The sequence below is a fragment of the Orcinus orca genome, chromosome 7, assembly GCF_937001465.1.
Source record: "Orcinus orca chromosome 7, mOrcOrc1.1, whole genome shotgun sequence".
Lineage (NCBI taxonomy): Eukaryota > Metazoa > Chordata > Mammalia > Artiodactyla > Delphinidae > Orcinus > Orcinus orca.
The window spans coordinates 66309216-66325011 of NC_064565.1; the positions used below are offsets into that span (position 1 = coordinate 66309216).

At 39.9% G+C, this 15796-nt stretch overlaps 1 protein-coding gene across 2 annotated transcripts in view; it reads right to left on the reverse strand.

The window, feature by feature from the left end:
* Positions 1–15796, reverse strand: part of TTN (titin) — a 281341-nt gene that overhangs the window by 243241 nt on the left and 22304 nt on the right. For both annotated transcript variants that reach the window (XM_049712583.1, XM_049712582.1), the window contains 22 exons: positions 14887–15168; positions 14561–14626; positions 13588–13846; positions 13311–13371; positions 12983–13198; positions 11917–12059; positions 10456–10661; positions 9677–9910; positions 9322–9566; positions 8235–8491; positions 7953–8117; positions 7688–7856; positions 5887–7580; positions 5462–5743; positions 4629–4895; positions 4259–4531; positions 3895–4158; positions 3541–3801; positions 1629–1889; positions 824–1087; positions 471–731; positions 88–348 (listed from right to left, as the gene is read on the reverse strand). In XM_049712583.1, the coding sequence (XP_049568540.1) occupies positions 88–348; positions 471–731; positions 824–1087; positions 1629–1889; positions 3541–3801; positions 3895–4158; positions 4259–4531; positions 4629–4895; positions 5462–5743; positions 5887–7580; positions 7688–7856; positions 7953–8117; positions 8235–8491; positions 9322–9566; positions 9677–9910; positions 10456–10661; positions 11917–12059; positions 12983–13198; positions 13311–13371; positions 13588–13846; positions 14561–14626; positions 14887–15168 (6391 nt within the window). The remainder of the gene's footprint in view (positions 1–87; positions 349–470; positions 732–823; positions 1088–1628; positions 1890–3540; positions 3802–3894; positions 4159–4258; positions 4532–4628; positions 4896–5461; positions 5744–5886; positions 7581–7687; positions 7857–7952; positions 8118–8234; positions 8492–9321; positions 9567–9676; positions 9911–10455; positions 10662–11916; positions 12060–12982; positions 13199–13310; positions 13372–13587; positions 13847–14560; positions 14627–14886; positions 15169–15796) is intronic.

The window sequence follows — 15796 nt, forward strand, 5'->3', positions numbered from 1 at the left end:
GTGTGTGTGTGTGTGTGTGTGTGTGTGTGTGTGTGTGTGTGTGTGTGTGTGTGTGTGTATATATATTTGTATATATATTTTACTTACGTGTCACTTTCAGGGTGGCGCTGACTTGGTCATTGCCACAGACAAATGTGTATTCTGCTGAGTCCTCTGTGCTGGTGTTCATGATGATCAGCTGGTGGAGTTTTCCCTGCACCACGATCTTGAACTTTTCACTCATTTCAATCTCCACCCCATTCTTTAGCCACATGGAGGGCACATTGAAGTGGGAGACCTCACACTCAAAGGAGGCAGTTTTGGTCTCAGGTACCTCAATGTTTTTCATGGTTTTTGTAATATGTAATGCTTGGGAAAATCAGAGAGCACTTCGGTTAATATATTTTATTTAAAAAAAAAAGATGGAGCAAACAAACGAATGAATACATGGAGATCACCCAGAAATGCCACAGGGGCTGCCTCATACTTACTCTCCACGAATAGTTTCGCTTTGCATTCCAATTGCCCCACCACAGCTGTATATTCCCCAGCGTCCAAGGGGGAAATATGCTGCAGCATCAGTTTGTGGACCTTCCTTTCTGAGACCAGCCTATGTTTGTCACTCGGCTTAATCTCCACATTCTTGTGGAACCATTTCACTGGCACTGTGTCGTGGGAAACGCTAACTTCAAAGGCAACGGTGGCATTTTCCAAGGCAGTCACATCCTTTGGCTTCTTAATGATTTTGACAGCTAATGAGGAAAGTTGAAGCCATTTAGTGATATGGTTAACTTCATGGTAACCACGAGTTGGCTACTTGTAAAGTGTTTCTAAGTCAACTTACTCTCAACGTGCAGTCTGGCACTGGCTCCCAGCCTTCCAAGCTTGAAGCCATAAACAGATTCATCCACAACGGCACAGTTTTTAATTCTCAGAGAGTAAATTGTTCCTTTGACTGAGATAGTGTACTTGTCATTGGATTCCAGCACAACCCCGTTTCTGATCCACTGGACACCTTTTACATTAGGGTGTGTGAGCTCCATAGTGAAAACAGCATCTTGCGTCTCTGTCACCGTGAGGTTCTTCAGAGTCTTCTTAATTTTGACAGCTGAAGACAAATTTATGATTTGTTTAGAAAATAAAGATGATACCATTCAGGTAAGAGAAGTCCCAAATAAGATTGTTACCGGGTCATCTTGCAAAAGAATGGTTATCAAAGAATTTGCAGTTATGCAGCATCTCTAGAGTTTTTAAAAGACACTTTGAGATTATTCAGGAAAACCTGGGTCCAGTTTGAAATGTACCTCGTATAATGTCTTTTCTATACTTGAATGAGATGTAGTTTGCATAGCTGTATACTAATAACTTAATCAATGGATTGGAGAAGAGTGAAAGAAGAATACAGACTGAGAGCATCTAATTTGCTGCTCCACAGAGCTGGAACCTAAGACGTGGTTTCTTCACATTAACTCATAAGCAATTTTGCACCTTGTGGTACACGGCTCAGAAAGAAAGTTCAAGAGTTTATAATGATGTTATGAAATGAGGATTTATGGGATCCACAATGATTATACCATTTGACTTTTAGAATAACTGTCAAAAATATACTACGATTTTTTAGTGGATAAATCTGTTATTATATCACTGACCTTCAACTTTAAGTCTGGCAGATGTTTTGGAAGTGGCCACCTTGTAGGTGTATTCTCCAATGTCATCTAGTTTGGTGGCAGCAATGATAAGCCTCCTTTTGTGGCCATCAGATTTACTTCCGATGTTTTTACCCAGCGGTAGGTGTTTGTCATCCTTCAACCATTCTCCTTCGGAATCTGGGTTGGCAACTTCACATTCAAACACAGCTTCCTGGGATTCAGCTACAGTCTGATCTGTGAGTGGCTTGGAGATGGCGCCCCCTGTGGAACAAGAGAAGTACAAGTGTGAGTCTTTTAAAAATATTTATACAATAGAAAAACCTTTGCACAATTAATATAAAACATGATTCTGAACATCATGAAATGTCTAATAAAATTATTTTTATGCACTTTAAGAAGGTATCACAGAAACCCCTCGTTCTAAGTATGTATCACTGATAACCAGGGAAACTACTGGAATCAGAAAGGTTTTGCAAAGGAAAAGCAACTGTTAAGTTATACAGAACTCTGAGAACCTTAATGTGGAGCACAGCTCATGGACGGCCCGTAACTCAGTTCCTTCCTCAAAAGCATGCTGCTTAGTCTTCTACGGATGATTTCCTGAAAATACATCTAATATCTGACTGGAAAAAATTTTGCTGAACAAAATGTATAGTCATCAATGTTTCTAGAAGATTAGGGATTCCTATATACTAAAAATCACTGTTTTGACAAATGTCATCTCTTCTACAAAGTTTTCCCCCATTGGCTCCACTGCTATCATCGCTGGCAGAGATAATTACTCCTTCATCAAGTTAGTTGCTAATGTATCTGTCCCTCTCTATATTGTGAATTCCTCAAAAAAAATATCATGCCGTATTCATTTTTGTATCCTGAGTTCCTAGCAGCGCCTGGCCAATGGCAGGTGCTTTAAAAATGTTGGGTGAAATCACATAGAGGCTCATAGTTTTTTCTTGTTTCCACACATTTAAAAACATGTAATTTATATTAAACATATCAAAGTGCAGAATCTAAAATTCTGTTTCAGAAGTTTTTTTCATGGCCAAATCTTTGAGGAAATCTTATAATGTAATAAAGTATAAACCATGAAACTTTCATACCAGAGAAGACACTATTCCCATTTGACTTGCTTATATACCACGGATTGCACAATTTAGTCTCCTCAAAACCTAAATTGTTATGTACCAAACCAATTAATGATGATGCCTAGTTTTTTCTTGACAGTTGGCTTAGACTTTTGATTCTTCATTTTTAAGCTGGTGGCTTCTGCTGAGAATGGTCTACTTCATTTCACAAGAGACACACAGACACATATATTGAGGTATATTTTTAAAATATTCATTATAAAGTATGAAGGGAACAAAGAAAACAAAAGTGAAAGAAACAAGAGCAATAAAAAAAAGAAATACATCTTTACAGTAGGGGAGTTTAAATAAAACTCAGTCCAAACGTTAACTCATCAATCTATCATGTGCAACGTATTGGACTATACAAAGACGAGAAAGAAGCAATTCCACATTTGGGGAGCATCTACTCAGGTGTGGGAAGAAGAAACGGGGAATAAAACAAGTATATGAGTCAGGGTCATGAAAGAAACACACATAAAGTGATCCTGAGGTTGGAGGATTAAGATCTACAAATGGGAAGGTCAAGGAAGGCTTCACAGAGGAGATGGCATTTGAGCTACGACTTCCTGGAAGAACATTTGGAATTTAGGCTGATGGGAATAGTGTCAAGGGTATTATTGGTTTTGAGAACAGCATAAGCAGAGGCAAGGAAGTGGGAAACTGGTGGGAATTTGGGAGGAAATGGGCAATGATCTCTTAAGTTAAAACAACTGCCCTACTTAGGTTTAAGGTTTAACCTAAGTTCTTTAACCTAAGAACTTAGGTTAAATGATAAATGTACTGACCTGCCACGATAAGTTTTCCAGATGTCATATTTTCTCCAGCATAAAATATATATTCTCCTTCATCGTCTTTCATCATATTTAGAACCGTCAACTTATATATTTTTCCATGAGATTCAATTTTATATTTAGAACTGGGATGGATTTCCTTGTCCTTAAAATTCCACAAGACATCAATTCCTGAGTGGGACAGTTCAACTTCCAAGACCACATTTTGGGTCTCTGTACAGGTAAGGTCGTGAAGACCTCTGATAATTTTAATTTCTGGGGGGAAAAATAAAATAATCACTTGGTTACTAGTATACTGGGAAAATAGAATGCTTAAAACAATACTAAGTGACATGGAACAATTCTTACTTTCTACAGAAAGATCACAGCTGGTTTCAACTCTGCCAACCATCAGCTTGTAAGGACCTTCATCTGAAGCATAGGTCCGGTTGATCACAAGCCGCTGCTTAGTGCCTTTGACAATGGCATGCACGCGATCATCAGGCTTGATCTGTTCATCATTTAAGTACCATTTAACAGAAGTCACATCAGGGACTGAGACCTTACATTCGAGCACAGCCTTGGTGCTCTCAAGCACGTTAATGTCTTTTAGAGGTGTTATCACGTCAACACCTGCAAAACCACACACACACAAAAGAATTGTGAATACAAATTTTGCTGGAAACGTGTGCTCACTTGACAGCATACAACAAGACATGTAAGTCGCACTCACTGTAGACAGAGACGCGCCCACTGGTTGACAGTCCAAGGGCAGGAATGGTGAAGGAGTAATGTCCAGCATCCTCCTTAGTCATGTCTTCAATAAGCAGCATGTGTGACTGCTTGTCTATCACAATGTGAACCCTGTCGCCCGGCTGCACTTCTTCGCCATCCTTCATCCAGACACCTTCCACCTTCTCTAAGGAGACTTTAACTTCAAGCTGAACAATGTCACCCTCGCAGACTTTTTGATCACTGAGTCCTTGTAGGATAGCAACGGGGCGGGCTGTGAAATATGGGGAGAAAGAAGAATGTTATGATTATTTATTATCAATAAGCCATAGCGATACTCACTGCAAGCTGACAGGAAGGGGAAGGCTTACGTTTCATCTTTAGTTTACAGGTTGTCTTTTTCCCATCGACAACAAAGCTGTATTCTCCCTGGTCCTCTTTGGTCACATCCTTGACTGTGAGGTTCTGACGTCCACGGCGAGATGTAATTGTGTACTTGCCATTGGATTTAAGCTCCACGTCATTATGATACCATTTGCCTTCTATATTTTCCGGGGTTATAATGCACTCTAACTCTCCTGAAAATGATTCTGAAACTTCTATGTCCTGAAGTTCTTTCACAAACTCAATGACTGCACCTGAGGCATAAGAGAAGGAGAAGTTAATTTCCCTGGAGAGTTATGCATCTAGACTTAGGATAGAGAAAATTCCTTGTAAATCTCTTATTCCCCCCACCCCATACTATCAGGAATATTCTTAATATCTAACTGCTGGACTGAGAAATAAATTGTCAATTAAAAGGAGTTACTTAATTTAAAAATTATTTTTAAAGCACAGAATTATATTTCAATAAAAAATTTAAAAGCAAGATATCAGAATGACCTTGCTTTTCAAAATCCAAATTTTCAGGAATTCCCTGGTGGTCCAGTGGTTAGGACTCAGCGCTTTCACTGCCAAGGGTGCGGGTTCGATTCCTGGTCGGGGAACTAAGATCCCACATACAGCACAGTGAGGCCAAAAAAATAAAAAATTAAAAATCCAAATTGTCAATATTCTTAATTACCAGTATAAATTCATGAGTCTTGCTATGGAACTTATATTTAATTCCCAAGTAATTCGTTTTATGAAGTGAAAATTGCATAGCTAACTTTATCACATACTAAGGGGGACTTTAAAACTTAGGAATGAAATCATTATTTACTACCTTCGACAATAAGCTTAGCCGTTGTTTTTACGTTTTCATCTTCGGCAAGTACACAGCTATAGTCTTCAGCATCAGATGTGTCAACTGTCAGGACGGAGAGGAAGTGAACTTTCCTGTCAGAGAGCATCCTATATTTATCTCCCGTGTGAACCTCCACGCCATCCTTATACCATTTCACTTTGACAAATGGCTCTGAGGTTTCACATTCAAATGTTGCCATGGTGTCTTTTTCCTTAGCAACAACATCTTGTAATTCCTGTGTGAAAGTGATCAATTGCTTGGCTATAAGAAAAAGGAAAAAAAAAAAGCACATTAAATTAAATTCACAATTTGGATAATGGGAAAAGAAAATAAAAAGAAAGACACTACTGGATATTCATGGATAAACAGAAACAGACCCATCAAATGAAAGAAATTCAAATTACCCTGGACGAGTAAGAATGCGTGACTTGAGGTTTCCCCAGCTATATTGATGGCTTTTACCATGATGCTGGCAGAGTCCTCAGCCGTCACATCTCTTATGACCAGCTCACAGACATTGTCTTCAGGCCAGTACCAGTAGATTCGGTCAGAGCGCTCAATCTTTACACCGTTTTTGTACCACTCACATTCAGGATCTGGTTTCCCCACCACTCTGACCCGGAAGTGTACATCCGATCCGTGGCCCACTGTTTGGCTTTGGATTCTTTCAAAGATTTTAGGAGCCTCCATACTAGGACTTAGTTCAATTTTATCAGGTTTAAAAGTTGGAATAGTGATTTTGCCTTCTTCGGCAAGGGCTTTCTTCTCCTCTTCAGTTAACTCTTTGGTCCAGTGGAGAAGTTCATCTTTTGTCTTCCTTAGAAGTTCTTCATAGGATTCATCCTTCTTACGAGACTTGAGCTCCACAGCAGTAATGGCTTCATAATAGCCTTCCTCAGTCCTGCGCTTGAACTTACTACGCAGCTCTTCTGACTCTTCAGGCACTTTTTCATGGGTAATTCTTTCAGCCCTTTTCAACCTCACAATTTCCTTAGTTTCAGTGGTGTCAGCAGGTCTGTCCACCTTTTGTACTTCGAACTGAAGTTTTCCAGGTTCATGGACGTGAAACTCAGGCTTTGGCTCAGGGGCTCGCCTAAGGACAGACCTAAAATCTTCCCTCTGTTGGATCTCAAGCTTCACTTTATGCTCTATCACACCTTCAGGGTTTTCTGCAGTGACCTTGACTTCACCCGTATCATATGATTTGCAGTCCACGATGTCCAGATAATGAATGCCATCGTAGCGAACTCTGAACCTTTTGCTTTTGCGGATGAGCTGCCCATTGAGGTACCAGTTGACTTTGGGCTGAGGGTAGCCTGTCACTCGGCAACGGAATCTGGCGGTCTCCCCTTCAAGTACTCTTGCTGGCTCTGGGAACAAGACGATGTCTGGCTTTTGCTTCTCTTTTTGATCGGTTGTCACACTTGTAAGGGCACCTTCATGAGCCATCCGTTCTAATTCTTCAATTCTCTGTAAGCCTTTCCTCCCCTCAGGCAATTGAGATTCTTCCACGAGACTCTTCTCGTCTTTGACAATAAGGGTAGCAGATGTGTGATCTGTTCCGTATTTGTTAGTAGCTCTGCAAGTAATGATACCACTGTCTCTGGAATATGCAACTCCATAATCAAGGCTGCAATACCCAAATTCATTGATCATACGGAGCCTGTTGGCAGCTTCCAGTGGCTTTCCATCATGGAGCCATTCCACCACCATCGTTGGGTCACCAATTGGTGTTAGCCTGCATTCAAAGTGGGCAGGCCCAAAGCGCTTGAGTCTTAAGGAAGTGAGTTTTTTCTTGAAGAATGGTTTCTGTTGTTTCTCTTTGTCATAGAGGTCACCCTCTTCCCATTGCTCTTGACCATATCGCAAATGGAGGGGCTCCAGTTCTGGGGCTGCAATCTCCTTTGCTCTATATGTCCCTCGTGGGATGATTAATTTTCTCTCTGGCTCAGGCTCTGCAAACTCAACTTCAACATTTACTTTGCACCTTGTAGTGTCTCGGCCAGCCTTATTAATGGCAGTGGCAGTGTACCAGGCAGAGTCTTGGCTGACAGTGGAGTCAATTTTAAGGGCAGCTTCTCCCTTGGCTCCTTCGATTCTATTAAAAGTGGGAAAATTAATCATCAGTACAGAAGTAGTTGTGGCTTCCTTGGTTACTGGATTTGTGTAATGAGCTTAGGTTTATTATTTTTCAAGCAAACTTACCTGATTTTTGGATATTTATGAGGTACAATGATCTCACTGTTTTTCAACCATATGATGTCAGGGTTGGGGTTACCCGTAGCTCTGACTTTCATTTCAAGTCGGGAACCTTCCTTTATGTTGAGATTTTTCAGTTTTTCCACAAACACTGGTTTTACCTGATGTTCCACAGCTGAAAGAGAAAGGTCATGATTCTGAGTAGGGCTGAACTACCTGTTTATAACCCAGGTGATAAGGTAATTTCTTTTTTAATCTTCAGAGCAAATACCTTCCACGGTTAAAATCACTGAAATTGATGATTTTCCTGCCCTGTTTTGGGCAACCACTGTCCATTCTCCAGAATCACTGGGTGTTGCAGGGACAATAATTAGTGATTGGGTACCATCTTCTTTAATGACTACTTTATGGGTATAGTCATTGACAATTTGCTGACCTGTAAAAAAATAGAGTAAAAAAGAAAACATGTTAAAATAGTTATTTTTAAATTGTTAGGCACACATATAAGCTTATTTTTGTGTTTAATGATTTATGAGCAAAAACTTATACTTACCGTCATGAAACCAGAAGGTCTCTGGCATAGGTCGACCCACGACCTTTAAGTCAAATCTGGCAGTCTGTCCTTCTAAACATTTGAAAGAAGTAGGTTTCAACACAAAGACTGGCTTATACAGTCTCTCAAGCTGTGACTCATCTGTTTCCTCCAGCCTACGTCCGGGGGACATCCGTGCAGGGGACATCCGTAGAGGGGACATCCGTGCAGGGGACATGCGTATCGGAGATCTGCTCACTGAACGTGGAGAGATGGACCTGAAAAAGAAAGGCAAAGCAGAATATTTTCATGAGGCATAGAGAAAACTCAGCAAGACAAAGCTCTTTCTTAATGTTATTTTAGAATTTACTTTGTGTACATATTAAAAGGTACCTCAAACTTGCTGGGATCCAAAACGGAATACATTATTATTGCCCCCAAAGCTATGCTGTTCATTTAGAATGGTCCTTAATGCTGTCTCTCCCTCACCACTGGGTTTAGTTAGTTACTGAACCTTTTTGGTTCAACTACCAAAATATTTCAATAAATGCTGGTTGCTTAAACAACCACGTGAATACATTTATGGAAAAAGAAAAATATTCTTCTTTATCCCAGAAGAGGAAAAACATAGAAATTATATTTGAAAAAATCCCAAACTCCATCTATATACTGCAGCCAGATTGGTTTGGACTGGATTTCAAGTGCTGACACCACCACACAGGCTGGGTGAACTAAGGCAATTTTCACAGGGTCAGGGAAGCTGAGTGTTCCCACTTCCAAAATAGCAATGATAATCCCTCCAAGGCAAGGGTGTTGTATAAATTAGGGTAACATATGTAAAATCTGATGTCCAATAAACCTTTATAGCTTTCACTACGTTAGCTACAGCACTGGCAAAATAAATAATATGCTCCACAATGAAAATGCTTTTCTCAGCTTATGTAGGGGCAAGAAATAAAAACTGGGCAACTGCCGGTATTGCGCATGGCAAATTTCTGTGCTATCTCAGCCTTCAATTTTTTCTGCCACACAATAGCAATTTGCTACAGAGATATTTGGTGTTTTAAACAATTTCAATACTAGTCAACACAAATTATCACGAGTCTACCTGATTCTGCTCACTGGCTCTGGTGTGGGCATGTAAGTCGGAGCACTAAGTGGCGCAGCGGGCTCCACATACAGTTTCCCTGAGCAAATTGCATTTCCTTTAATATTGCTGGCAAACGCGGTATAGATGCCTTCATCTTCCGGAAGAACAACAGGTATGCGCAGACTAGCTCTGCCATCTTGTAGAAAGTCCATATGGTATCTCTCTCCATGTCTGATGCGCTTGCCATCTTTGTACCATGCAATCTGCAAATAATATCATGCATATGTCAATATAATTTAGAGAAAATGGTTACACTGTAACCTATTCATGTCTTCATTGTAGCATGGAGGTATGATCAATGTTTATATTTTACCTTGGGTGATGGATACCCAGACATCTTGCAATGAAAAGTAACACCCATCCCTTCAAGAATTCTGTAATTCTTGACTCTTAAATCAAATCCTGCTTCAACGGCTTCAGATTCAGAAATGTCAACTGCCATCTTTTCTTCTCCGTCTTCTTCAAGAAGTTCTTCTAATGTAGTCTTTATTATTCTGTATTCAATTTCTTTAATAAGTCTCTCTTCAAAGGAAGAAATATGGAATTCCTACGCAGTGAAAAAGATGACAGTTTATTAAAAAGATATATGCCGACTGATAGAAATTCCTTAAGAGTATTCATTTCAGAGATAAGGTTTGATTAAAATTTTTAACTGCAAGAAAAATCTAGAAGGCTTTTGTTTTTGCTTGTTTGTTTTTCAGTGAGAATTAGATGGGTCATTGTTTTGTTTTTAAATCTGCATTCCAGTCATCTTTGTCAGTTCATGCTGTGGTGTCTTGGGTCAATGACATTCTAAGAGTATGGGTTATATAGGCGATGTTCATCCTACCGATGAAAAAATGTTGGCAGTAATGAACTTGGTCGTGCTAGTATTTGTTTTTCCTGCTTATATGTAATTCCTATGTCTAAAGTCATGTGTGCAACATGTGATGAAGATTAAGGAACCTCGTCAGCAGTGAACCTGGACATGTTTATAGTAGCCTGACCCTGACCTATCACTTGAAAATGAAAATATCAAACAAAAAGAGGGGCATTGTGGGAGGAAAGGATACTGTATGAAGTGATTGACTTGGTCATTATTGTTATACTCACCTGGTCTTCCACAAAAGTTCTGACCATTACAGTATCTTTGGCCATTTTCTTCCTAATTAAGGCTTGCTCTTTTTCATACTCCTTTTCATATTCAGAGTATACATAGCCAGGTGCGATTTCTCCAACTTTAGGTTCTTGCACAAATGCAGGCATTTGTGTCTGGTAAAGCATTTCTTGCTGGGACTTCATCAGTGACTCATAATCAGCTAGGAGTTAAGAACATAAGTTAATTTTTAATGTTCTTATGAAAAAGCCTCCATGCCACTGTTCATTCAAGCAAGTCCTACACCACGGAAAGTTGATAACCAAAAGCCAGATCTGCCAACTTTTACTATCAAAGTGCTCAGTATAGACTAATTAGATTGAATTTCAAACCCAAACTTACGTTAAGAAGTCAAGGCAGCCACTACTATTGTAGAAAGAATTTTATATTAGTAGTCAGTCCTTTGGGATCAACCCCAGAGGTCTTCCTAATTTGCCATGTGGCTTTTGGCAATTCATTTATCTTCCTGGGTCTTGAGTGCTTTGCCAAATGGGGATAATATCCTAACCCTAAGGAGTTTTGTGCAGCTCAAATGAGACAGAACGTGGATGGTCCACTATAAATGTGAACATCTAGGCAAAGATAACGGAGACCCACAGATACATTTTGTTTAACCTAAATGTTATTACACTTTTTTTTTCAAATTACTTATAAATATTGAAAATCCTGATTTCTAGCTTTTCTTTAAAACATCAGAAGCTTCATGGCATGGACATATATATGCTACCAAATGTAAATGTAATGTAAATGTAAAGTAGATAGCTAGTGGGAAGCAGCCGCATAGCACAGGGAGATCAGCTCGGTGCTTTATGTCCACCTAGAGGGGTGGGGTAGGGAGGGGGGAGGGAGACGCAAGAGGGAGGAATTATGGGGATGTATGTATATGTATAGCTGATTCACTTTGTTATACAGCAGAAACTAACACACCACTGTAAAGCAATTATACTCCAATAAAGGTGTTTAAAAAAAAAAATCATAAGCTCTAGCAACACTGAGCCTGGTACTGCATGCCTGGCAACAATGTACTGGAGTTGGGGAGCTACTGCCCCCTTGAGGCAGGGCGTATACTCTCTCCAGTTTGCCCCTGTCTGCCTTGCGATCACTAATATCTGTCTGGATCTGAAAGGCAACTGGATTTAGAATCCCTGCATTTTCAAAGGCAGTATATGCTTAGAAATAAATGTACCGAAAAGAAACTATTGTTAGAACCTTCGAAGTTTAGCACTGGTATGGCTTTGGAGGCTGTGTGATCTAAAACATTTCCTATACAGCTGAGGCCAAGAGATGGGTCAGATGGGGACACAGCCAGTATCAGAACCAGGATATAGCAACAGGCCTTTTGACAATCACACGGCACTGCTACTTCCCTGCATTTCCATTCTTATTGTGCACACGGAACCACTTAGAATTGCACTCACCTTCTTCAAGCAAGGAGGCAGATGCAGAAGTTTCTCCATGCTTATTACGAATAACAATAGTGTATTCTCCAGCATCATCAGCAAACGTCATCGAAATCACCAGTTTGCACTCGCCAGTTTGTTTGTTGTAACTCACTTTGTATCTTTATGGAAATGAACAAACAAAAAATTCAGCCATAAGTAACCCTCATGTGGATCTGTGGTATAAAATTCAATGATCCTAAACATGGGACTAAGCTCCACCATAGAATATACGATTGCTGAAAATTGAGCAAAATGCATAAGCATGAGTAATGCGGGCCAAGCAAGTTAAAATTTTCATTTTAAATAATAGTAACATATTCTTTAAAATAGATAATAGACTATAATACTACTAGAATCAACTGTATGGAAATAAGGGGCTTCAGTGTTTATGTTAGCAAATGATGAGGCCATTTAAACACTTAGGTATTTCTCTTTGCTCATTATTTTGTTCATTGTTTTATGTGAAGATCAAATGAATAATCAAAACAATAAATTCCTTTAAACATTTCAATATGAAGCCTTTGGTACACTATATTTATTCTCAAGATACGATGGCTACATTTTTAGATTGTTTAAGTTGCGGGAAATTCAAACCTAATTTTATGTTCAATTGCAGCAAATTTATTAGCATAGATTTTCATGTATAACTAGCTTTCTTCTTCATTACATGACCCTTTTTCTTTTATCTTTTAGTGCCTTAATTACTAAGCATTTTTACTGAAAGTTGTTTTCCAATCCCTTCTAGAAGAATATGTTGTGTGTGTAAAAATCCACACCATTTTCTCCATTTCACTAGCACTATAAGTGAATCAAAATAGAATATAAAGAAATGCATCTTCCATCCACTTTTGTCACAGAGCTTTGTTTCTCAATAAGACTTCATATGAAAACATGAAGATACCTCAAAGCGCACTATGAAGGCTCCATAACAAAAGAGCCTACCTTTGAGGGATGGTGGGGTAGGTAAATCCTACTTCTCTCTTGGCTTCATATACATATCAGACAAATCACAGAGAACTCTATCATTCAGCCATAAAAATACCTGTATCCAGTGGTTAGAGGAACACCGGACTTCTTCCAGTAGACGTGGGGCTTTGGGTTGCCGTCAACCTGGCATTCAAATACAATGCTCCCGCCTTCTACCAGTTTCTGTACCACTGGTTTCGTAATAAAGAAAGGAGCGGCAGGTTCTCCAGGCCCTGCTGGTTCCTCTGTGATGCTAGTGTCTGTCATTATCACATCCCTTGATTCCACAAAGCTGGAAAGAGAATTCCCTTCATATTAGCTTCTGGACTGCAATTTGCCAGTACGAGAGGAATGAAAAAGCAAAACAGTACTACAACAAAACTCATTAGCAAAAAGCGTGTTACCGTTTCTCTTCGGTGGTAATTTTCTCAGCCACAGCTGTTTCCTTTTCAAACTCTTCTGACACTACAAGAAGACAGAAGTTTCTCTTGTTAAGTCAGATATTTAGTTTGTTTCATTAGTGACCTCTGCTTAGCATCACAGTTAAGCTGACCCCATGAACAACCCCTCAATTCCAAAAGGGCGCTCCATTACGAGGTGTGCAGACACCGTATGGTGAAAAGAAGTGTCAGGCAACAGCGACGGCATGTGTGGAAGGTTGGTGGGGGTGTAGCCACTGACCTTGCACAGCTAGATAGCAGGATGTGCTGACAGTCCCAGCCTCGTTCACAGCACTGCAAGTAAATCGCCCACTGTCTTCGGCAAAGGCTTCACGAATCATAAGACGAGCAATTCCACTCTGGAAGGTTATCTGGAAATCAATGGAGCTTTCTATTTGGTAGTCTTCCCTGTACCATGTCACTTTTGGGGATGGGTATCCAGAGATGTGGCACTCAAAGGTGACAGATTCACCTTCAATAACAGTCACATTCTTTAAGCCCTAAAGAGAGAAGAAAAAGGAAGTATTGATATATGTGCATATTCATGAATCATCTCTATGTGTTGTAACAAATGTGGGGGTGGTTTGACCTTGCACACTCTAATTGTCATAAACTTCTTTCTTAATATCAAGACTCTAGAAATATTAGTAGAGAAACTCCCTTGGAAATTGGAATATCCCCAATCTGAAATAAATGTAAGGCATTTCCAGGTTCATAGGGTAGAACTGTATTAATACCATATAATGGGGGCAACTCTGTACCCTCTGTGTTTTGCACATATTCAAATCCTAACGAAGCTTGAAGGCTCAGCAGCAGACGCTGCCTCTTCAGCAAAGCTTTCCATGCTACCTTCACTTGGAAGTAATCTAGCTTTCCTCCAGACGCTCCCTCTGTTGAAGTGCTTATCACCTTCTACATTTCATTACGCTTATTTACGTACATCTTCTCTGATAGTAAGACAAAAATTTCAAAGAGGGCCAGATTGGTCTTGCGATAGTGCTGTACGCATAAGAGAAACTCATTAAATCTGTTGAATACATGACTGATGGCTGTCACACAGAATTCCCCCTCTCCTTGCCAAATAGTATGTGGTCTTAAAATTAGTACTTGTAAATGCACTCGTGGAATTTTCCAGTTTGAGAAACTGATCTTTGCATATATGAAAATTATTTGATCAGATATGCATATGATCCAACACAATCAACTTTACTCACCGAGACTAAAGTTGGTGGTGTAACAGGGATTTCAACAGGTGCAGGTATTCTTGCTGTTTCTGTCACCTACAATTTTTACAAAGGATGTTACAAAATGCTCAGGAAATTAGGGGAAGCCTCATAAGCTCTTAGCATATGCAAAATTATAAAAATAACTTGAGAAAAAGAGCTCCGACCCACACCATGCTCAATAAAATGAAGTGTAAGCATGGTGATGGAGAAAGGCAGGACACCTGGCTGACCACTCCTGTAGCACAGACTGGCCAAGCGCCTGGCCGTCCTCCACAGGAATGGATCAAGAGACAGCGGGCGCTCCGGTGACCAACCTTGGCTTCACGCTCGTGCAGTACTTCGAAGTGCTCTTCACGGGCTGCGCCACCAGTGATGCTCACCCCGACTTCCTTCTTCACCTCAATGTCAGCTTGACTCTTAAAAGTCTCTGGTGTGTCCACAAAGGGGAACTGGGGTGAAGGGGTGGGCTCTGCTCTCGCTCTAGCCTCAGCGGGCTTCACAGTAGGTGGCTTCACGGATTTGGTGACCTTCTGAGCGGAATGTGTGGCTGACAACTCTTTTTGTAACGTGGCAATAGCGCTACCAGCTATTGATGCCTGAATAGAAACGGAGTCAGAAAATAAAGCCACTTAACTGTCATCCCAGGCATTACTCGGAACTGCTTTGCCACTAGTATTCCTGGGGTGAGTCTGAGTCTCTTTCCTATATGGTCCCTTTTTTATTGTTCTCATTATCACTTTTATAGTTAATGAAATGTCAGAGATAAGCCAGTTATAAAGCTCCTTGTCATTCCTGCCAGTTTCTAAAATGTATCTGAAAACCTTTCTTACAGAGTTATACTTAGAGCTTCTTATTTTATGCTCTTATCATAAAGGGACTGAAGGTCTTCTAAAACTCGGTCATGAATTTTCACTTAACCATCCCAATGAAGCTGTATTTGAAAATACGACGGTGGGAAATTCAAAAATAATAAAAAATTTAAATACTTGGTTAATTCCTAAGAACTACTTTAAAATAGCACATTTAGGCTTCGGCCACAAATCTGTGTGAAAGGTGAAAATGGGGATGCTTAGAAAAATATCTTAAGGGCTTCCTTACTCTTTTTATTCTATTGCTGTCCATGGTTATTTGGTTTCCATAGTAATTTGAGACTATCCCAAATGTAGGTATTAAACATAGCTTACAATCCTTTGAAGCGTACAAAGTTTAGATTCCATGCCTTGG